Source organism: Uloborus diversus, chromosome 6 (assembly GCF_026930045.1).
Source record: "Uloborus diversus isolate 005 chromosome 6, Udiv.v.3.1, whole genome shotgun sequence".
Classification (NCBI taxonomy): domain Eukaryota; kingdom Metazoa; phylum Arthropoda; class Arachnida; order Araneae; family Uloboridae; genus Uloborus; species Uloborus diversus.
In genome coordinates this window covers 97342596-97367081 of record NC_072736.1, presented here as the reverse complement: position 1 = coordinate 97367081, position 24486 = coordinate 97342596, and the positions used below count along the sequence as shown (strand labels likewise).

Sequence of the window (24486 nt, the reverse complement as noted above, 5' to 3'; positions counted from 1 at the left end):
AAAATTGGGACTAAAATTGGAATAAAAAGGGAACTATCAATCGGATTTTTTTCGAACTGGTCTATAAACCTTCCCAGTACCAAACTGAACAAACGGTGAAAGTTTCAGCCAAATCTGCCGGGTAGTTTCTGAGATATTAGGGAACAAATTTACCAAACTCCATTTTTACTTTCTTCTATATCTAATATATAGAAGAAAGTATTGGATTCGTGCAAATTTTCGAATTTCGAATTTTGACGGATTCGAACGTTTTGAGGTGTGCTGAGTCCATTTCGACTATTTTTGGAAAATGTCTGCCTGTCTGTGTGTGTGTGTGTGTGTGTGTGTGTGTGTGTGTGTGTGTGTGTGTTTGTGTGTGTGTGTGTGTGTGTGTGCGTGTTTGTGTGCGTGTGTGTGTGTGTGTGTGTGTGTGTGTGTATGTGTGTCACGTCTGTGTGTGACCAGTTTTTTGTGGCCGCTCTACAGCAAAAACTACCGCATGAAATCGAACGAAATTTGGTACACATATGTGCCCCAATGTGAACTTGTGCCCATTGGTTTTTGGCGCGAATTACTCCAAGGGGGGTGGAGCAATGGGACGTTTTTTGAGTTACGCGTGCTTGCTATTCCTCAGGAAGTAACTGGCGGAATCAAACAAAATTTGGTCCACATGTTGCCCTTAAGAGGAGCAGGTGCTGATTCAATTTTGGTGTCAATAGCTCAAACAAGGGTTGAGTTATAGAACGTTTTTTGTCGTCAATTGTGACTGCTGTATCTCAAGAAATAACGAACGGAATCAAACAAATTTTTTTTGACAAGTAGCCCTTAGTGGGTATAAGAGCTGATTTTATTTTGGTGTCAACAGCTAAAAAGGGGGTAGCGCAATCGCCCGTTCTTTTTTTCCATTGTGAGTGCCCTATCTCAAGAAGTAATGCTACGTTCTGGTTGAAATTTGGAATATATGTGAATCCATACGTAAACAGGCTTTGGTTCAATTTTGACTCCAATCGCTCCAAGAGGTGCTGTTTTCTTTTTTCTTTTTTTTTTCTTTTTCTTTTTTTTTTTTTTTTTTTTTGCGAATAAAAATAGTTTTATTAATGCAACAATAAGAAAGATAAATCGTAATAGATTGTCGTCTGCGTATTTCTCGTGATTTTAATTGTATGGAAATGATCGTAAATATTATCTCAATGATTTAAAATTTTTAACTGTTGCCATCTTATGTTTGTTAATAAATAAAATATTTGTAATTAATTCAAGCAAGGCTTTTAAAATAACTTTCAATTTTCGCTCTTTGCTTTGCTTTTACAATAATTCAGACATTGGGATGGTCGTCAAGTTTTTGCATGTGTAATTTTGTTTTTGTTAGGAATATTGCTTCCTCGTCAAGCATGGGGAGGGATCAGAAAAAGGAAAAATATAGAAGAAAGTTTCGTGATGGCCACAACATACTAGTTATATATATAGATGACATGTCATACATTAAATTATACGGTACAATTACTCTATATGCAGATGATACAGCATTAACATATTCTGCAAAGAGCATTAATGATATAAAAAACCAAATGGAACTTGATTTAACTGCTATAAATAAATGGTTAACTGACAATATGTTATCTCTTAATATAAATAAAACAAAATACATAAAGTTTGATTTAAAAAAGAATGAAATTAATAAAATTGATTTAGGCATAAAATATCACGAACCAACATGTGACTGCACAAATAACTAACTGCCCTACCATAGAAAGAGTCGAAAATATAAATTATTTAGGTATAACTTTTAGTGAAAATTTAAAATGGAAATGCCATACTGATAAACTTGTGAAGAAATTAAGAGGTAGAATACATTGGCTCTATCTATTGAGAAATATAGTTGGGAAAAAGTTTCTTAGATGTTTATTTTATGCTTGGATAAATTCAATAATTACGTATGGTATTTCTGCATGGGGAGGTGATTATGAAACAAATCTTACCAATTTAAATAGAACTTATGCAAAAATTTTGAAAATAATTTATGGATCTAAACAAGAACTTAATAAAAACGATACTATTTTACAAAAGTCAGAGAAAATCTGTAATATCAGAGAAATATATGCACAGAGAATATTGTATTTTTTGCATAACAACAATAACTGGTTTGAAATTAATGAAAAACAATATAATACTCGAATTTCTGGTAAACAATATAAAGTTATAAAACCAAATAAAACGATTATTAAAAAGCAATTCTTTTACTTGGCACCGCGGCTGTTTAATGAACTAACGGAAGATGTTAGGAATGAGAAGAACTTTAAAAAATATAAACAAGGGGTCAATGAATATATACAAAGTAATGACATTCTATCAACAATTAACTTTTAGCTGATAAAATATACTGACTTGCCAACCGGGGGGGATTTTGTATTGTAATTTTTATACTATTGAATGTTTCAATGCGAGTTATTGTGTTTTTTTTTCTGGAGTCAAACAGTCCAATAATTGTTCTGTGTAAAATTTTTACTACTTGTGTAAAATTAATTTGTAAATATTTCTGTTAATACATATTTGTGTTTGTACTCCATACTAAACCAATTAAAAAACACTGCGGACAGTGCCTTTGGCGCTCTTTAGTGTGAATTTAATACTAACTCGTGTTGAACTATAGTCAAGATTTTCTTAATATTTTGTTATGAAGTTTGTAATTTATGTTTTATAATTTGTAAGTTTTTTTTTAACTTTACTTTTTTAATTTTGCTTACTGTTATGTATGTGTATTTTGTTTGTTAATAAATTTTATCTTATCTTATCTATAAAAAAAAAAATCTATCTTATCTATCTATAAATCGTTATAGATTGTCGTCTGCGTATTTCTCGTGATTTTAATTGCATGGAAATGATTGGAAATATTATCTCAATGATTTAAAATTTTTAACTGTTGCCATCTTATGTTTGTTAACAAATAAAATATTTGTAATTAATTCAAGCAAGGCTTTTAAAATAACTTTCAATTTTCGCTCTTTGCTTTGCTTTTGCAATAATTCAGACATTGGAATGGTCGTCAAGTTTTTTGCATGTGTAATTTTGTTTTTTTTTGGGAATATTGCTTCCTCGTCAAGCATGGGGGGGAGGGATCAGAAAAAAAAAATCAAAATGTAGAAGAAAGTTTCGTGATAGCCACAACATACTAGTTTTATGTTCAATTTAGCAACCTAAAAAACTGGAAGAAGGAGCACACATTCTTTTTATAGTGTCACACCTAATGCTAATCTTTATTCTATCAAACTACACACTAAAGAAGGATTCAATGACGATAAAAATTTTGTACCAAGCAATTAGACTTTTGTTTTTTCTTTTTTCGTTTTCTCTTTGCTGTTTCGCATAGAAAAATTCTACTACTATGGGAACCGTCAAATTCACCTAACAGCCGAATCGTAACGTAATTTTCTCCTGGATGCATAGCAATGCCTGACTGTTCGACCATTCTTTCAGCATTGACTTTTTCTTATTTCATTGAGCTGCAAAGGCGTATGGGAATCCTATAATTCTTGAAAATATTCAAAAGGAGGGGGGGGGGGGAGGGGGGGTGCAAAGTATTGACGCACAACTCGAAAAGACAATGTGACGCATTAAATCCAACTAATTAATTACATTTTTAAAAATTAATTCTGCTTTTCATTTTCTTTATATGGAAAAGTTTAACCCCTAATTTCCTACCCTTGGGGACGGCCTTGAAAGAGAGGACATTTACCAGATTTAAGCGTTTTCTATCATTTTGGTGATACGATTTATTTTTTTCTTCGAAAAGGTTGGTTTTCAGTAAGCTATAGGAAACATCATACAAAAGAAACTGATTATTTTAAACTAGCAATACTCACACGGTTCTTCGCCCGCGATGGAAGAAAAAGTTTTTTTTTTAGTTCGCCTTTATGTGTACACAGGTCACTTTTTTATATGCATGACATTTTAAGACATGCATCTGCATAACATAATTGAAAATTCGTCGTCTACAACAGTTAGTTGGTTAACCTGGTACAATATAATCATAATCACTTTATTTTTTGTTGCGAAAGGGAAAGTAAATGAATGAGAAACCAGAGATCAATAGTTTATTGGACCACCTTTTGCACGGATAACTGCTCAGATTCGTTTGGGCATCGTCTACAAGCTTTTGGAGTGCATTTACATCCAGAGAATGCCATGCATTGGCTATGCAACATTTTTGCTCTTGTAAATTAGATGGAAGAGGAGAGTGCTGTCGGATGCGTCTTTCTGTTATATCCCACACACTTTCTATGGGGTTAAGATCCAGGCTATGCAGTGGCCTTGGAAGGTGTTGGAAATCAGATTGATGCTTAGAGAACCAATTTTCGACACTTCTGGCACGATGTGTAGCTGCACTATCGACCATGAAATATCCGTCGCCATCAGGGAAAAAATGCAACATTGCAGGGTGCACTCGATCTGCCAGTATATCTATAGGTACCGCATGGCTGTTTGTTTACCTTAGAGGAACACCAGAGGGCACCACTTCCATGCCAGCAGAAAATGCTCCATATCATGACATACCCTCCATACCCTTGCTTAAGTGCACGCATTTTTAATGCAACTCTCAAAGGTTTCTAATTCATTGGCTAGTGAGTGTAAATGTAAAACAGTTACCTTTTTATAACATCCATTTTATTTTGAAAGTTTACCTTTATCTTTAATAGCGAATTCAAAAACCGTTCAGACTGCAATTTGGTAGTTGCCCATTTTTTAAAAATTATTTTGTTTGCATCGAACGGAGAATACTGAGGAGGCAAAAAACATTTCTGAAGTCCACGGACAACAGCTCTTCTCAAAGTAAAAATAGAATTTAATTAAAAATATACCTTACCTTGTACTATATCTTGCAGATCTTGGTTATCAGCGAAATAATTTGGGTCTATCAAAGGCTGGTCGTATGGGTTGGTAGAATTCAGTGTGATTGTTCCTCTGCTGGCAGGATGCAAAGTTTGAGCAACGCATGTTACGGTCGTATTGGATGTATGTGGTCCAAAATATTGCTCGAAGACCTGAAAGAATACATCATCAGCTAGTCAGACAGACAAAAAATAATTAATGTTAACTTGGGTGAGAATGTAGCCATTACAGTCTGTCCAGCTGCGCCGATGATTTGGGAACGCAAACGTCTGGATTAGAGGCGGAAATGGACTCATCTATTGGTTTTCAGGGGTGGAAGTCTGTTCGTTACGGATGTGTGATTTTTGCCTCTTAATTATTTACACGCAGTTTGGTAAAAATGACAATTTGTTCACTACAATAATTTTTTAAATCTTAACTATATTCTCACTAGAAAAATTTATTGATTTATTTATTACACATAATTTTGAGTTTACCATTTTGCTTTTACATTTTCGGACGAAATGAAAACATTTTATTAAACCTTTGTTGTTTCCATGGAAAACTCTTTGTTTCCTATCATTTTCAACTTAGAGAATGCAAAATATTAATAAGACACTAATGGCACAAAACGCGCACATCAAAATCTTATCGCTATTTTTCCTTCTCCCCTGCTAGATTCATTCAGATGGAATATTCTTAACTTGGCCGCTTGCCAGGTTCCACGTCTTTCGTGTTTAGACTATATTTCTAACGCATCGAAATGATAGGATGTTTTCAGACTGTTTTTATGCACTTTTCTTCTACTAACTATCACGGAACTACTCTTCTCAAAAGACTGAAGGACAACTTTAAGGCACTTAACTGTACTGACTGAAAGTATTAAACTGTACAGTTAGATTCCATTTATTAAAATTAAAAGTTAGTGCAAATTTCAAAAATACTGGTTTTCAAAAAGAAAAAAACTGTGTGAAATCAAAACGGAAGCTTTAACGATGACGAAGGAAAAGGAACTTTAACTGTTTTAAATGATTCACTTGAACCAAGGCCGATGTCCAAGTGAAATCATTTGCCGGAATCCAAAATCAGGAAAACTATTCATCGCTTAAATGCATCAAGCATAAAACAAATGCAAAATCTATAGATGTATGGAAAAGTGGGGCTTTGATGTGGAATAGTTTTTTAGGTACATTTAACGCGCACTAAATCCCAAATCTCACCGCAGACAACTATCAACACAAATGAATCGAAGTTCAGGTTTACCCTACTTTTCGCCAACATTTAAATTTCCTCCCCCTTAAACGTATCAAAAGGTAAGATTAAAACTGAAAAACATGGGGGGAGGCAATTTCGGGTCGGCCGAAAGTGAAGGACACCGAAGTTCAAGGCTGACATTTAAAATTTTCTCCCCTTGAAACGTATCAAAAGGTAAGGTTGAAACTAAAAAACAGGAGCAGAGAGGAGGAATTTTGGGTTGGCGGAAAGTGGGGGACACTGAAGTTCAAGGCTGACGGAAAGAAATCAAACGATGAATGTCACTGTTCTCCAACGATGCTCGAAATGATGATGCACGCCAGGGTTAGAATTAACCCGTCTGAAATTGACTCCATGCTGTAGGCATGTCTCAAGCGCGGATCCATTGGAAGGGTCATGTGCGTCTAGCATAAAACAACGTTTTTGAGGGTTCAATTTAGAAAATTTTCGTAGAGGACTCCCGGATACTGCAACTTGTGTTTGCACACATTTTTTCCACATGGTTACTTGATTAAAAAAAAAAAAAAGTCTTTCATCTAATTAAATAGAATAGTTTTCTAGAAAACATTATTTATAATTATTTTGCTTTTGCTTTTGCTTTTTATGGCTTGAGAGAAATTAGAATCAATAAAAGCGTTGGAAATTATTTGATAAAGCATGTTCCAAACGTAGTTTTGCACTGAATTTGGAAAATTGCATTGCTGTCATCACCGGTAATCAGTAGAACCAGTGCTGTAGTGGGGAGGGGGGGGATACATCATTCACAGAAATATTTCGTTTTTAGTGTAAACATTACGCCAATGTAATGTTACTTTGTTCAATCTAACCTGTTTCGGTGAGTCCCTCTAAATCCCAAGGTGACTTCCTCCAAACGTTTTTTTCCCAACTACATCACTGTGTAAAACTATTTTTGAAGAAAACATTTATAAAATCAACAAAAATTTGTTATCAACTATAATCATTCATTATGATGGAGAATGAATGTAGCATTTTGTATTTAACATAAAATAATTTAAAATCCTTGCAAATGAAAATACAGTGAAACCTGTGTAAGTTGACCACTTGCGGTGCAGTACTTTGGTGGTCAACTTAGACAGGTGGTCAACTTATAGAGTGTAGTAATGAAAACATTTTTTTATATATTTTTTTTTTGTCATTTTTGTCACATGCATTCATTTTTTAAAGAGTTGGAATACTTTAAACTCACTTTCATTGTTTAACATTACTTTGAAACAATAAGAGAACATGTTAAAATATTTTTAGAGATTATTTACCAGAATGACGTGTAAAGTATCATACAAATTTAAAATTGATCAAAATATCATTTAAAAAAAAGTCTCATTGCTTATGAAAAACTGCTTAATTGAAATTAACAATTCCTAAAAATTCATAACAAGTTAAAAGTGACTCAAATTCTTCATTTGATTTTTTCTTGTACATTTGTGTCCATGGTAATCTACTTATCAACATAATAACTCCTTATTAAAGTTATGCACATTTTCTGGGACTTAATATTTGCCCAATGTTTTTCGATGGAAACATAAATATTCATAGATTTTTTCTTAAATGTCTAGTTGCTTATTTGAGGCACAACTGATTCAACTTTTAGTACAATCTAATTCTTTTGCCAAGTGGTCAACTTACAAAGGGTTTTATACAATACTCCAAACCAAAGTTGGTGTATATTAGTGGTCAAGATAGACAGGTGGTCAAGACAGAGAGGTGGTCAAGATAGAGAGGTGGTCAAGTTACAGAGGTTTTCACTCATTATGTAAGATAGGACTAATTCCGTTCCTGACAAAGGCGGTCAACTTAGACAGGTGGTCAACTTACAAAGGTGGTCAACTTTACAGGTTTTACTGTATTTACAATTTTTAAGCCTGTTTATTTATAAATTTGGAAAATTTTAGTACTCTTCACAGCCGTACGCAACTAGAAGTTCTTCTGTAATTAAAAGAATTTGGTAAAAAAGACCCTTACCTCGTCCCGGAAATTTACTTGTTCGCGTGCCACAATTCGGTCAAGATCTAACAGATACAGCATGTGATCTGGACTATCCATTGGCGAACGTCGATCATTATTAGGTAGAAATGCCCGTAGATAACTTCCTATTGCATTTAGAGGACCTGCAAAAATATGCAATAATTACGGTAAGTTATCAAATGAGCTCGGAAATGACAATATACTTTTTAAGTATATTGTCAATTCCGTAATTACTTTCTAATTTGATCCAATTTTTCGAAGACATGACATTACTTCCTTTTTATTTTTTCATGTACTCTCTGAAGAGTTTAAGCGTTGATACGTCCATCAAAGTCATGTCTGGACATGATTATCTTCTACAGGCCCAACTTTTAAGATTAGACTTTGCTGAATATCCCCTTTGTCCCCTCGACAATACTGAACACACGACAGGATAGCATCTTGTTATTTGCCCCTCCCTTCCATATGTCCGATGCTGTGATAGTTTTGGAGTTATTTCCCTTTCTGATTCCTTTCTCCCTGTTGACGCATTGACTGCAAGAGGTCTTATGTCTGAAAGGACGTTGGTGGGCGTCGTTTAGAAAGAAGAAATTATATACACCCCGAGTCAATTTCTTAACTTTCTCTATCTGCCTCAAATTCTCAAATTGCAGTGCTGATGGAAAATAACATATCAGCATAACGAAGGAGCCGAGTAAAATGAATTAAGTATCGATGATTAGTTCATTTAGTTGTAGAACGCCGTGAGTATACGATTAACAGTTTCAAATTAGTTTCGAATGTGAGATTGTTTCTCATTTATACAATAATTGTTGTTGATTCTTTGACATTAAATGCAAACATGCATGTGTGTTCTGTCTTTTGGTTTGATGAGTTCTCTTGCAAAGTTCTGCAACAGCTTTCACTCAGTTAATCAAATCAGCAATATTTTGATATTCAATAATGTCTCTTGTGGCATTTATTTTCTGCTACTAATTTCAACTCTACACAGGCGTCAACTATAAAACATGGTAAATTAAAATAATGGATAGATGAAAAGCTATATTTTTGTCATCTTACCTATACGTTAGAGAATAAAACTCTGACCACTGTTTTTAGCCCACGTTTTAATGCTTCACCGTCAGCACGTGGCATTTATTTTCCTTATCTTGCTTGCAAAATCTTGTTCATTTTCTGACCACTTAATATTCATTTAATGCAACATACTTTTAAGGAACAGCCATTCTTATTTTAATTGAGAATTTTAGAGAGACTGCTTACGCTTTTTAGGAAGTTGTCTTCATCCTGGTGGGATTTTTAGAAGCGGATCTCTTTACTCCAATGACTTTTTTTAGGAAGTGTTGTTCCTATTTTAATGGGAATTTTTTGAGGCATCTGTCTTTATTTAGGGACTGTTTCCTTTATTCTGATGACCATTTCAAGGTTGCATCGGTGTTTTTTCTTTGTTCTTTAGAAAATTTTAAACATGTGTCATGTGATCACAATTCTTTTCTTCGCAAGGAAATGAACTCTGCAGTTATCGAGTCAGCCTTCTTAGCGCCGGTACTTATTCTGATGAGAGCTTTTAGCGGGAGTGTTGACGACGTTTACGAACTGTTGTCATTCTTCTGATAGATATTTATTGGAACTGACATCCTTATTCTTATAGGAATTATTTTAGACAGGTGACGCAATTTTAGATGTTCAGTCTTAATTCTGTGCGGAAGTTTTTGTACAAAGGTCGATCAAAAAGCAAAGTTCCCATTAATTTTACAAATATACAGCACTGTCTATTCTCATTGAAATTTACATCGTTGGAAAGAAAAATAGTTTCTTTGTGCTTATACAAAATCGCTATCTTTTTCTGTGCATTATTGTCGACGGGGCCTTAACTTCTGTATCGAGTATCACAGAATTCAACCACCAGAGTTGGACATGACAGTCAACAAACCGATCTCAGTTCTTGATTGCAGTCTGGAGCTCGAGTCTAGTGATTACCACTTGTTTCCTAAGTTTAAGGAACACTTTAATGGCCAACGTTTCTGGAGCGACGACGAAGTCAAAAAAGGGGTGAAACGCTTTCTCAACGGTTTGGCGGTGGACTTCTGTGACACTCGATACAGAAGTTAGCGCACTGTCGACAATAATGCACAGAAAAAGATGGTGATTATGTATACAAATAGAGAAACGTTTTTTTTTTCCAACGATGTAAATTTCAATGAGAATAGACAGTGCTGTATATTTGTAAAATTGATGGGAACCTTACTTTTGGATTAATCCTCGTAAATTATTACTTTTTTTGTATGGTTTTTCGTTTTAAAGGATTTTATAATTTATTGGTCAAGATCTGGTAGAGACTCCTTAAGTCCTTTGCGTTTTCTTGTGTCCATAATAATTTGATGAGGCCTGGACTTTCCATCCAATGGATCACCTGGTAGAATTTGCCAATGATCAAGCACAATTGAGGGAAAGCTTGTCCACCGATATGTGATCGCAAATCAGCAGTAAAACCAAATGATTCTTTTACAGGTAGGTAAACCTTGATGACAAACATAGGTGTTCCTGCAACCTGGGATTCTCCAAAAATATTTCAAACTAGTCGGCCCGTGCGGAACTCCGCACTGTACTTCGAATCGTTTTATAAGGCATTTCGCTCTTTAAAAATTTGAAAGAAAGAATATTATGAAGAAAAACCGAAAAAAGTAAACGGAAAAAAAGGAAGCGCACAAGAGAAGGGATGTAATTTGAAGACATCAGTAACAAAACCTCGTTAAATACAACGTTGTGATAATTTGATCATCGCTTCCCTTTTGGTTGTACGTATTTTCAATGCAAATATAAATATCATTTAAAGTGTGGCTGAGTGACACGTGAAAAATCAGTAATTTTGCATGTGAAAAAACAGGTTGTGGCAAATACAGTCCTGCCCATGTGAGCATCTGACGGAAAAAAAAAAGAAACATTAAAGAGATATTTAGTGGCACGGATTCGAACTGGCGCGATTCTGATTAACAGTACGACAATCCAACAAACCTAGCAACTGTGCCTTCCTTTTCGAATGCTATTCATTGAAGGAATGCGTAATAAAACACAGTAAAAAAGTTTTTCGCCGAAAAAAATATAATAAGATCATGCGCGTATGTTTTGTCATTAGCCAGCATGATACGATTTAAAATTATTCGTAAAACATGGAATTTGATTAAAGAATGAGGAAGATCTCACGTAGCGATGGAAACAAACATTCTAGAGAAGTAATAAATTCGGTTAAAAAAATAAGTGCTTTTATTTTTGAATATTCAACAATTTCCCGTAGCAGGCGTCTTTAACCTGTACGGCTTAAAAGCCCGCACTTGTTTTTCTTTTAATCGAACACTTAAAATTCAAAACCAAAACCAGTTGAACTGAGTCCGTTTTTTAAGTGTAATTTTTCGAACAAAATGTTTTTTTTTCAACCGAAAGCAGAGAAGTAGAAAATAATTTCTTACTAATGAAGTTGATAATAATTTTAATGTTTTATATCGTATTCGAATAAATAATTAAAGATTTAATGGTTGAAACTCGTAGTTTTAATTTGGCGTAGTATTTTTTCATTTGTACAAAGGTTCGAACTCTGCTATTAGAAAAATATACATTTCAGCATACAATGAAAATGTTTTTCTGCACAAAAAGGATTCCCTTGAGGTATATCTAATACTTTTTTTATGCTTACATTATGCTCAGTGGTCTGGACGGGGTCAAAGTTTAAAAAAAAGGGAAGATCACCCTTCGATTAGCAGTCAACTTATCTGAATGATAACTATAGCCTGCATAAAAGGAGTCGAAACACCAAATAGCATTCCCACTGCATTTATTTTATTACGTGTGTTATCTGTTGTATGTTATGAGTACATGTAATGCGTAATATTACTGTAAATTTGCTATTATGTCGGACAGCCCGAACTGGCCCGAAGTTCAGACAGTTTTCAGCCGAACGCTCTACCGAAAAAAAAAAAAAAACACAGGTAATTTTAATTTTTTTTTCTTGCCGAGATGTGTTTTTATTTTTGAAAATTTTTACAATTTGTTATCGCAGGCTGTTTGAACCGTTATGACTTAGATGGCAGCACGTGTTCATCATTTAACAGCACGGTTAAAATACAAAATAACTTGAACTAAGTTCTTTCTTAAGCATAGCTTTTCAAATGTAGCAAAAATTTGATACGCTTTTTGTTTTTTTGCAAAAAGAAGAAAAAAATATATATTACCCTTTAAATTGAGGTAGTATTTTTTTTTATTTGTACAAAGAGTCAAAAACTCATTAGAATCTATATTTCAACATACGATTTATTACACTTTACTGAGCAAAAAACAATTCCAATATAGTCTGAAATTTTAAATCAGATACTTATATTTTCGCTTACATAAAGCTTTAATTTTCTTCCCGGAGCCAAAGTTTAAAAAACAAATGTTACAATTGAGTATGAATTTAGCTCCGTTTTGCATCAAGTTTTCATAACTGCTAGAAGCATCTCTACCTCATGTATTCCCTCATTTTTGTCATTCATTGCTCACGTAATGCGCGATATTTTTCTAATTTTTTGATGCAGATTGTCCGGACGTGGGCCCGAACACGCATTCTCCTGGTTCCCAAGCGAACGCTCTGCCGATCAAGCTACTCAGCTCTGGCGGTAACAGTGCAAGTTAAAGTTATAAATATAACCGAAAACCTCATTCTGGTTCTTTAAAACAGGTTTTTTTGCCCGAAAAAACAATTTTTAGACCGTGGGTCTATTTTTCGTCAGTAGCCTGCAGGATAAGCTTCAAAATAAGGTGTAAATCAAAGAAATCGATCAAGAATTGAGGAAAATCTCGCGTAGAAACCAAAAACAGGCTACAGAAATAATATATAAGGACTAGTCGACCCGTGCGGAACTCCGCACTGTTCTTCGAATCGTTTCATAAGGTATTTCGCTCTTTAAGAATTTCAAAAGAAGAACATTATGAAGAAGAACCGAAAAAAAAGTAAGCGCAGAAGAGAAGGCATGTAATTTAAAGACATCAGTAACAAAACCTCGTTAAATACAACGTTGTGATAATTTGATCATCGCTCACCTTTTGGTCGTACATATTTTCAATTCAAACGTAAATATCATTAAAAGTGTGACTGAGTAGTGACTCGTGAAAAAGCAATACTTGTGCATTAAAAAAACAGGTTGTGGCAAACACAGTCCTCCCATGTGAGCATCTGACGGGAAAAAAAGAAACATTAAAGAGATATTTATTGGCACGGATTCGAATTGGCGCCATTCTGATTAACAGCTCGACACCCCAACAAACCTAGCAATTGCGCCTTCCTTTTCGAAAGCTATTCATTGAAGGAATGCGTAGTAAAAAACAGCAAAAAAGCTTTTTGCCAAATAATAATAATAATAATAATAATAATAAGATCATGCTTCTATGTTTTGTCATTAACCAGCATGATACGATTTAAAATTATTCGCAAAGCATGGAATTTGATTAAAGAATGACGTAGCGATTGAAACAAATATTCTAGAGAAGTAATAAATTAGATTGAAAATAAGTGTTTTTATCTTTGAATATTGAACTATTTCACATAGAAGGTTGCTTTAACCGTTACGGCTTAAATGCCCGCACATGTTTCTCTTTTGATCGAACACTTAAAATTCAAAACCAAAACCAGTTGAACTGAATCCATTTTTTAAGTGTAATTTTTCGAACGTAGACAAAATGTTTTTTTTTTTCAGCAGAAAGCAGAGGAGTAGAAAATGATTTCTTGCTAATGAAGTTGATAATAATTTTAATGCTTTATATCGTATTCGCGCGAATAAAAAATTAAAGGTTTACTGATTGAAACTCGTAGTTTTAATTTGGCGTAGTATTTTTTCATTTGTACAAAAGATCGAACACTGCTATCAGAAACATCTACATTTCAGCATACAATGAAAATGTTTTTCTGCACAAAAATGATTTCCTTTAGTTGAATCTAATACTTTTTAATGCTTACATTATGCTGAGTGGTCTGGATGTAGTCAAAGCTTAAAAAAAAGGGAAGAACACCCTTCGATTAACAGTCAACTTATCCGAATGATAACTGTAGCCTGCATAAAGGAGTCGAAACACCAAGCAGCATTCCCACTGCATTTATTTTATTACGTTTGTATGTTATGAGCACATGTAATGCGTAATACTAACCTAAATTTGATATTATATCGGACAGCCCAAACTTGCCCGAAGTTCAGATAGTTTATAGCCGAACGCTCTACCGAAAAAAACTTATCAATTTAACCGAACAACTAAGTCCAGTGCTTTTAAGCTTTATTAAAATATGAACACACACACAGGCTATTTTCTTTTCTTTGCCTAAAGCTACGTAAAAAATGGAAAACTGCATTAGAACTTTGCTTTTAAAAAATGCATAAGAACTACAGGCAGCATCAAGGTTTTGAAACAGCAAGGGGCGTTTTCGAAAACTTGATTTTTCGACCGTAAGTCTATTTTTCTTCATTAGCCAGCCTGATAAGTTTTAAAATGAGAAGGGAATAATATATAAGATAAGATATTGAAGAAACATTTTTTTATTCTTGAAAATTTTTACAATTTGTTACCGCAGGCTGCTTGAACCGTTATAACTTAGATGGCAGCACGTGTTCATCATTTAACAGCACGGTTAAAATACAAAATAAATTGAACTATGCTCTTTTTTATGCGTAGCTTTTCGAATGTAATAAAAATGTGATAAGCTATTTGTTTTTTTACAAAAAGAAGAAAACATATATATTTTACCCTTCAAATTGAGGTAGTAATTTTTTTATTTGTACAAAGAGTCAAAAACTCATTAGAAGAATATATATTTCAATAGACGATTTATTATTTTTTCCTGAACAAAAAGCAATTCTATTGTAGTCTGAAATCTTAAACCTGTTACTTATATTTTCGCTTACATTATGCTTTAATTTTCTTACCAGAGCCAAAGCTTAAAAAGAAAAAACGTACAATTCAGAAGTAATTTAGCATAATGTCACTTCAATTTTTCATATCAGCAAGGAGCGTTTCCTTCTCATTTATTCTGTTTCTTCATTGTTGTTATTCACTTCCTTAAGTGTGCATGTAATGCGCGATATTTCTCTAACTTTTTGCTGCAGATTGTCCGGACGTGGGTCCGAACACGCATTCTCCTGGTTACGAAGAGAACACTCTGCCGATCAAGCTATTCAGCTCTGTCGGTCATAGCGCAAATTAAAGTTATAAGTTTAACCGAAAACCTCATTCTGGTTCTTTAAAACAGGTTTTTCGGCTGAAAAAAACAATTTTTAGACCGTGGGTCTATTTTTCGTCAGTAGCCAACACCATAAGCTTTAAAATAAGGCGTAAATCAAAGAAATCGATCAAGAATTGAGGAAAATCTGGCGTAGAAACCAAAAACAGGCTACAGAAATAATATATAAGGATACATTGGAAAGATTCAGCCAGTCACATGTCATATATAGGCTGCAGATTGATGTGGATCATCTTAAGCTCCCAAGCTGATTGTGTATGTTGCTGTTATCTACCTACATCCGCCTCAGGAGGAAAGATATCGCTGTTTCCTTTTACCCCTATACTCTATGGTAAATGGAAACATGCTGATGTAAATGTAAAAATCATTTCATTTGCTAATAAATAATTATAAAGTCAAATTTTTCATTCCTAGTTACTCTTAGAGATTGTAATTTTGGACACAATGCACAAAATTTTCTCTCTCAATTTCCAAAAGGAAATGAAAGTTATAAAGTTGAAACATTGAACTGATGTTTCCATTTTTCCAACTGAAACAGCGATTAAAAACTTCAGCATTATTTATGCACTAGAATTACCTGTTCTGTTATTGATGTACTCCGCAAGATTTTCAGGATCTCGAATTTCATCATAGAATCTCGGTACATTACTATTGAGAACATAACTAAGTATCGAACCAGCATGATCTTGCAAGTTTTGACCAACGGGAAGATTTTCAATGACAGACACCTGAAAATAAAAGAAAAACCACTCACAGCTACATTTAATGAACTTTCATCCAACCATCCGTTATCATTAGCCGCGCTTCTATGAACCTTTTCAACCCCGGGAAAAACCTGCTTTTAACCACATTCCGATTATTTGCCGGGTTAATGTGGAACCTTCTTCTGCGAGTTTGTTCACTAGCTAGGTATAGCCGTGAAGGATGCGGGGTAAAACCGCTTTCTCGGATACAGGGCACAAGGTTTTTTTTGAATGTGAACGGCTTATTTTCTATCCGTTTTTTTCGTAGTTGGAGCGGGGAAATGCGTGTTGCAAAAGTCTCATGTAAACGCGCTTATAGTAGAGTAAACCCTCATCAAACTGCACCCAATTCAACTGGACTTCGCTTAATCCGGACAGCCATTGTACATGCTGTATGATTATAAGGCGAGTTAACGCAAAAATGTATATTTGTGGACCGTATTTTGTATTTTTATAATGCATGTTGTAATCATCTCTAATTTAATTTTATATTTCATTCTTTTGAACTCAAAACACAATTTGAACTGTGTACAGAAGTTTGTTTATGTACCTTGACTTCACTTATATAGGTTAGTTTCTTATTTAATCCGGACTTTCATTAATTTAGACGACCTGGATTCCTTATTTGTCTGGATCAATGACGTTCTACTGTAGTTTTTAGTACTTTCTCTGACCCAAATTAGTCGCTGAATTTAAGTCGAAAATTCTGTAACAAAGCAGTTGATTCATTTGAATACTTTTGTACTATATATTGAAATTGATTGAGCACAATTAAACCACGCCCCATTGTGCAAGAGCTTCTCTAGTAATCGCATAAAACTATCTTCTAGAAAATAAATCGTAAATTCATTAAAAAGCAAACTGATATTTCCTGTACATTGGTGTTTGAGTCCTTAAAAAACGGGGCGCGGCTTAACAGTGTTCGAATTTTGGATTTTTGATACTAATTTGGGGCTAATTTAAATATCACTCAGTTCGCTAAAGTTATTTGAGACATTCCTGTTATTTATGCGTAGTAATAATGTACGTTAGACAATTATTGTAAAAGTCAGAAAAAAAAGTATTATAATCTTTTTAATATATAATTACAAGCCTTTCAAAATTATTCATGCTTTTAGTACTGATATTTCAGTTAACAATACATTCGTGATTAATCTTGAAAAATCAATTTTTATAAATGCAATATATAGACACATAATACAATTAAATATTAATAAAGTAGGAGCTATAGAAAAGTTTTAAACAAAGCTTTGAAACGTACTTTTTTTGATTAAATTAACATCTGAAGGGACACAGAAAAAGAAAATTATGCTATTTATTTCTTGCATAATGATTTAAAACCATGAAAAATTTTGTATTTCAAAAGTAGGTATAATCCCGCAACCCCATAAAAAATTCTTCATGATCCTATTTAGGGTCGTGAACCTTTCGCCTATAAGGTAGAAGCATTTCTACGATAAACTAATTTACATGTGATGAACACTTACGTTAAATTTTGCCAACTCCGATGTAGGTCCTATTCCTGACAGCATGAGTAATTGGGGAGTTTTTACCGTACCAGCAGACACGACCACTTCTCTTCTTGCCCTTATTCGATTAAGGGTATTCCTAAATTCGAACTCCACACCCACGGCTTGTTTGTTTCGGATTAATATCTGGAAAAATAAAAGAGTTTTAATTTAGAGTAGAGCAAATCCCTTCATGTTTTGCTTTGAAATTGCACAAAAAATTGCTACATTATGCATAGCTTGACTACTCTTGACAAACTCATATTTCTAGTGCAGTTTTGCATCGAAAGTTCCTCAATGCCACCGTCTGGTAGCGAAGCTGGGTGTCAAAATCCTCGTGGTAATCGCATCCGCCGATAGATATGCCAATGAATGAATGGTTGCCGATAACCGGGGAATGCACTAGGTTTGCGAATGGTGTGTAGTCTCTACGCAGCCTCATTAGAAACAAGAAGTTCCATGTAGAACTGCACGAACCTACTTTTTTGCATACCCATATCTACTTTCTAGTACTTAATCAATGTTCTCAAAATAGTTAAAATCGCAAATTATTTCAAACATATTTTTTTAATATTTTAAGCCGATTTCTAGGAATAAAATATGCCTTACTCATCTAAAGAATTAGATGCGTAAAAAAATTAAATAAATAAACGAACAAATAAAATAGCAGCACTTTTTAAACAAAGCAGCTAATACACGTTTTTCCATTAAAAAAATTCTTTAATCGCTTTAAAAAAATAATAATTAAAATTAATAAGCTCATTAAACTAAATGCATCATATCAAAAAAAAAAAAAAAACGTTTGTTTTTCCCCTGTTGCCAAAAAATAATTTTTTAAAGGAATTAATCTACTAAAGAAATAATTTTCGCTGTCAAAAAGAAAAAAAAAATGTCTGCGCATATCTTAATATGGAAACATAAAGGACTTTGAGTTTATCCGACGAAAACTGAATACATAAATTAAAACTTTAGAGTGAAAATAAAAACAAGTCATATAAACAATACTTATTTCACTGTTGAAACAATGGCTGCGGAGTTGGAGTCAATCTAATTTTGGAATTAAAGAGTCAGATTCGGGAGCCGAAGGTATTTAATTCAAAGACTCGGAGTTTGGATCGGTCATTTCCCTTAAAGTAGCAACTCTGTTAATACATGAAATACACCGCCAGCTCAGTCATTTCCAGCCGAGGACTGCAGTCCTCGGCTGGAAATGACTGAGCTGGCGGCGTATTTCATGTATTTCTGCTTTAGCTCTGGCTATTGGGCGGTAATTTACTGAATATACCATGCCTTGCCTTCAATATTTGAGTTGAACCGAACCATTGTTTCGGGCACTCGACTGGTTAGTGCTAATTCTATATTATTTACCAGTTTGTTTGGCACTCTTGGCTTCCTTAAGAGGTTTTCCATCTCCAGCTCAGTCACTTTCCTATGCTGGGCTGATGAGTGCTAATTAGCACGAAACTGCAGTCCTCGGCTGGAAACGACTGAGATGGCGGTGTATTTCATGTATTTCTGCTTTAGCCCTGGCTATTGGGCGGTAATTTACTGAATATAAACTCTGTTAATGTTTGCGGAGTCGGAATCTGACTTATTTTGGAATAATGGAGTCGGAGTCGAGTATACAAGAATCGGAGTCAGTCATTTTTCTTCCTCATATAAATTTTTGCCAAAACTACGAAGTCAGAGTCGAAGTCCGACTAATTTTCGGACACAGGATTCGGAGTTGGAGCCAGGTGCCCCAAAATTCTCGGAATCGGAGTCAGGAGTTTGTCGTTAAGAGCTATTTCCAACAAAATTTGTTTGAAGTAAATCTGCCTTCAAGTGCGGAATCTACGTTGACTTTCAGTTTCCCCGTAGGCGCTAATGTTAAAGGATTTGAACTGTTCAAAATTGAACGGAAAATTGTTCAAATCAAAAAGATATTTCATACACATGTTTTTCATCAAAAACTTTTTCCTACAAGTTTGTTTAAATTAAGTTCGCCTCTAAATGCGGGATTACTGCCGTAGGCGCTAATGTTAAGTTTTTTTTTGAACTGTTCAAAAAATAACAATAAATTGTTCAACTCAAAAAGTGAACTATGGGAATGAGGTGCCCTTGCCAAGATCTTTCGAAAAAAAAAAAAAGTTCAAATCGGACTATTCACTCAAAAGTTATTGAGGGGGGGGGGGGGCAGACAGACAGACCGACAGACATTTTCTCCCATCTCAATAACCTATTTTCCAATTTTTAATTTTTCGATATTTATTTATTTATTTATTTATTATTTTTTTTTTTTGACTTATTTTTTGCTTTTTGCGATATTTTCAAGGTGCATTAAGCCTTCTTTCATGCTTTTTTCTTCTTTCTCTGACTTTTACTGGGAAAGTAGGCTAAAAAGCAAAAAAAAAAACGTTATGCATAGGTTAATTTGCTTATTAATATGTTTAACTAATGACAAAATATTATGAGTTACCGCAATTTAGTTAGTGAATACTTTTGAGTTTTGATATTCGGCAACACATAACATTGCTCGTCTTTCATCAAAAACACTCGTATACAAATGAAATGCATTTATTTTCAAGCAGGGTAGGGGAATGTGGGACAAAGTGAAATGGTTATGATCACTGAGTTTTTTTTCAAAATGAACAAACAGGAAAATTGTTTTGAAAATTAAAATACATAAAGAAAGAACATTGTATTTTATAATAAAACTTGCTTTGAAACAGTATTTTTTATTTTTGGCAGTAAATTTGAATTTTCAAAAAGAAGTGGAAATTTTTCACTTTTTTTTATGGAGCAAAGTGAAAAATAAAATATTTTTCTAATGAAAAATTTTCTATTCGATTATAAAATATATTTTTGATAAAAAAAATGATTTAATGAAAAGATAATAAAACAATAAACGAAAAATTAAATGACTAAATCAATTAATATATGAAGAAAAATAAATGAGCGAGTAAAAGAATGAATGAATAAGAAAATAAGTGAATGAATGAATAAATAAGTGAATTACTAAATGAAGAATGTGAATTAATTAATTAATAAATGAAAACGTAAAAGATTTATATTAAATGATTAAGTGAGTAAATGAAACAAACTATTTCACTTTGCCCCGTATGTACTTGACTAATTTAATTAATATTAACTAAATTAATACTGCATTGAATATTAGGAGGTCTCAATTAATACTTAAAATGTTAATAACAAGAACTTTATCATTTTATAGTAACAAAAATAATTTTTGACTTACAACAAAATGTTACAACATGAATATCAATTTTTTAAAATTGCCTGTATTACCAAATGCTTTAATCTTCGGCGGTATTTTTTTCCTGACTGCAATAGACTACATTGCGGTACTACATAGTTCAAAAAATACCAGATAGGTAAAAACAGAGTAAATATTTCACTGTTTCACTTTGCCCGCTATTTCACTTTGCCCCATGTTACCCTACAATAATTAACTGAAGAGATTATATATATAGTGCTATTTATTATTGATAGCGCTAAATTAAAAATGTTCCTAAGAAATAACAGTTTCCAGAGACAAGTTCGTCTCTGTCATCACAGTAAAAATATAAATACGTAAATCAAAATTTCGCAGTAGCGTGGTTTTTCAATTTTAGAAATACTCTTTTTCTGGCTTCAATTAGGTTTTCAAAGTCAAAGAAGATTTTCAATTTTCATTTTTAACTGGAAGAAAAATATAGTGTTAAACTCACATTCTAGGAGGTAATTAAAATAATGATAGCAATAATAAAATGCATTGCGACCGTTTGGTCACGGAAAGTTGTTAAGTTGAACTCCTTAACATTTCAACAAGATTAATTCTGGTCTAAGATCAATATCACGAAATGTCAGATAAAATATAGAAGAATTTATATAAAGAGTGGTTATCTTACTTGTCAGAGTAAAATAAAAGATTCTCAGAAAAGTACCTATTACCTTTGTTGCAAATGCATTTGCCACGATGTCCAGATTAGTTCGATTTTCAGCTGGAACCAAATAAGCTTTAGCTGTACTGCACCTCTGTCCATTTCTTGTCGTCAGTGGGTTATCGTAGAAACCTGAAGAAGCGGAAAATACTTAATGTTTATATTTCTGAAAGTCTGACTGTTTGTTTCGTAGTTATAGAATTCTAAAATCGTTGATGGTTTTACACAAGAATTGACAAAAAATTAATATCTCCCCTTGAGGATATATTGGCTAAACTTTTACAGAAAAAATGTGATTTTTTTAAATCTATGTATATTTTAAGATTGTTTTAGACAGTATGTTATTTAAGAACTCTTTTTTTTTTTTCTTTCAAATTTCACACCATTTTAAAATTGAGAAAAAGCTTCATAAAATACAATTGTCCTAGAACTCTGAACTAAATAGGAGAGAAAATACTTTTATTAATTATTTTCTTTTGAAAGAAGGTTATAATTGAGGCAATGAAAGTAAACGGATGTCAAAAGGCTTAAGGTTTGATAAAAACGCGTGTCAAGTTCAAACCACAATTACGTTTTCATTGAAAAGTAGTAACATACCCTGCTACTATTAACTCTATTTATCTATAGTTTCTATTGTCACAGCTACTAATAGTATATCTTGCCCCAAAAATAGGGAGCGTTAGTCCTATCATTTGTATTATTTAACTCGAAATTGTTTGACATTTAAACATCTTTGCTTTTATGTGCATCAATTCATAGAATGATGAACCTTAAATTCAGTTGCTGAATTTATGAGGTTTAAATTTATTTTTCAATAAACTATTTATTTAAAAAGACTGAACTGACATAATTCTGTGTTTTTTGCCGATTTCTTATTTAATACGTGTCATTTATATTTAGTAACTTTGTGCAATGTTTACCATTTTAAATATTTAAGTTGCGTCGTTACATGCATTGATCTTTATATTAGTATAATGTTAGAAATAGCATTTCGAACAAACTAATAATTTAATCGTTTCAAATCTAAAATGCAATTTTTTTTTCTTTTTAAGGAGCTAGTTTTTCTCCGATTGAATATAAAGCAAATTTGGCCACTTAAGTATTGTCCATTTATCAGGAACTTGACTCCACCTTCGTCACGTGGTCTTCGACGATTCTATTTTGCTGTTTTCGGAAGAAGGCTTATGATCATAGTTTTTCGCCACAATAGCAGCAGTTTTTAAAAGTTTAAAGAATGTTGAACGTAACAGCAGGTAAGTGAAGCAAGTGATACGTTTTTTTCGTACATTTAATTGCACGCCAATATTTAAGTTGCCTGATTTACAAGCACGGGAAGTGTTTACTGATCCCACCTGCGCTAAACTGAATTCTGCGTTTGAGAAGGCGGAGCCAAGTGCGATTTCGTTGTGAACGCACGATAGTTTTGGTTCTGGTTGCGATAACGCTTGAGTCTCGTAATTAATTACACACGCGCTCAATAATTAACAATTTAACTTTCCCCAACAATAAGTACATAAAGAGTAAGCCCCGTTAGAATACGAATTTATATCATGAAATTAACTATCTTTGCTTCCGTTTGCAAAAAAACTTTGTCTAAATACACATTACTATTTATAAAAAAAGAGGAAGAAAAAGATAGGGGGAAAATGTAAGGCTGGTTTATATTTATGTATGGCAATTTTATAGTCCAGCAGCAAAACTAAACTGAAACTTTCGAAAGCACGCAATGAAAATAAGTGCTGACTCATGTATGCGAAGTAACACTCATCAAGGGGATTAGTAGAAGTTTTGTTCCTCGCATGAATTCACTGAAGATAATTTTAAAGTCTTATATTTTCTTGCATATGTATCGTCATGAGATTGAATTTGAAGCTATGTCACTTATTTTTAAGTACGAAGTGCAAATTCTCGACGCATGCTCGCGGAAGGAATACAAACTGAAATTAAAAACCAAATAACTGCCGAGAGGACGCCATCTAAATTCATTGCGTCGCATAACTTGTGTAGGTAATTCACTTTTTTCTTGGATACTTTTCTTCTTTCTACACCAAATGGGTAATTTTTGTTGGCAGAATTTTATTCTGTCATAAAAATCGCCTTTTTGGTGACCAAAGCCTGCAAAAGACCACCACCGACGAATAGGTAAGTCGCTTTGCAACTCTATTACTTTAAAGAGATTTAGTTCATATAAATCTCGTTAAAAAAAAAACTATTTTCTTCAGTATTATTTTTTTGTTGTGAACTATTGCAATTTGAAAATATTTTACATTATATAGAACACATATTTAAAGTGCAAGTGTGTCTAGTTTTATTCTGTAAAATTTATGAATTGAAGATTATAAAAAAATTTAAATAAGTGTTATTGTGTACTTTGTTTTTATGTGTCAATCTCAGTTAATATTTGGCTGAACATTTATGTATCAAGCATTATGAATTAAATGTTATAATATGCAAATTGTCAGGTTTGATAGTTCGCCTTTAAGGTTGCATGTTTTCATTCTCTTGTAAACAGTGTAGCTAGATTGTATGAAGGGCATTCCACGGTATTTTGGACATTATGTAGAGTCCGTAACGTGACCTTTTTTTGCCATAACTTTTTAATTTACCGTTAGATTTGCAAATTATTTTAATTTGAGCTGGTGTGTTGGTAGGAAAAGATCAAAATAAAATAATATGCTAATCAAACAGTAAATTAAAAAGTTATGGCAAAAAAGTTCACGTTACGGACTCTATATAAATGTCAAAAATACCTTGGAATGCCCCATGAAGTAAAAAAAAAAAACTATCTCTTGTAATTAGGAACATTGTGCTTCAGTATTATCTAAATGACGATATCTCTTTAAATATTTGCATTAGCGAAACGCTTTAAATTAGTTAAATGTGTATTAATTTATTTAACAAATAGATACATATATGTATTTAAAAGTGTCTTCATTTTTTTCGTTTTACGAGCCTCAATTTTACCAAAAGCAAAAAAA

The 24486-nt window shown here is 33.2% G+C and overlaps 1 protein-coding gene across 3 annotated transcripts in view; it reads right to left on the bottom strand.

Moving 5' to 3' along the window:
* LOC129225099 (glucose dehydrogenase [FAD, quinone]-like) overlaps positions 1 to 24486 on the bottom strand; it is a 59267-nt gene that overhangs the window by 13720 nt on the left and 21061 nt on the right. For all 3 annotated transcript variants that reach the window (XM_054859656.1, XM_054859657.1, XM_054859658.1), the window contains exons 6-10: positions 21519 to 21640; positions 17568 to 17735; positions 15915 to 16065; positions 8080 to 8225; positions 4841 to 5018 (exon numbers count right to left, since the gene is read on the bottom strand). In XM_054859656.1, the coding sequence (XP_054715631.1) occupies positions 4841 to 5018; positions 8080 to 8225; positions 15915 to 16065; positions 17568 to 17735; positions 21519 to 21640 (765 nt within the window). The remainder of the gene's footprint in view (positions 1 to 4840; positions 5019 to 8079; positions 8226 to 15914; positions 16066 to 17567; positions 17736 to 21518; positions 21641 to 24486) is intronic.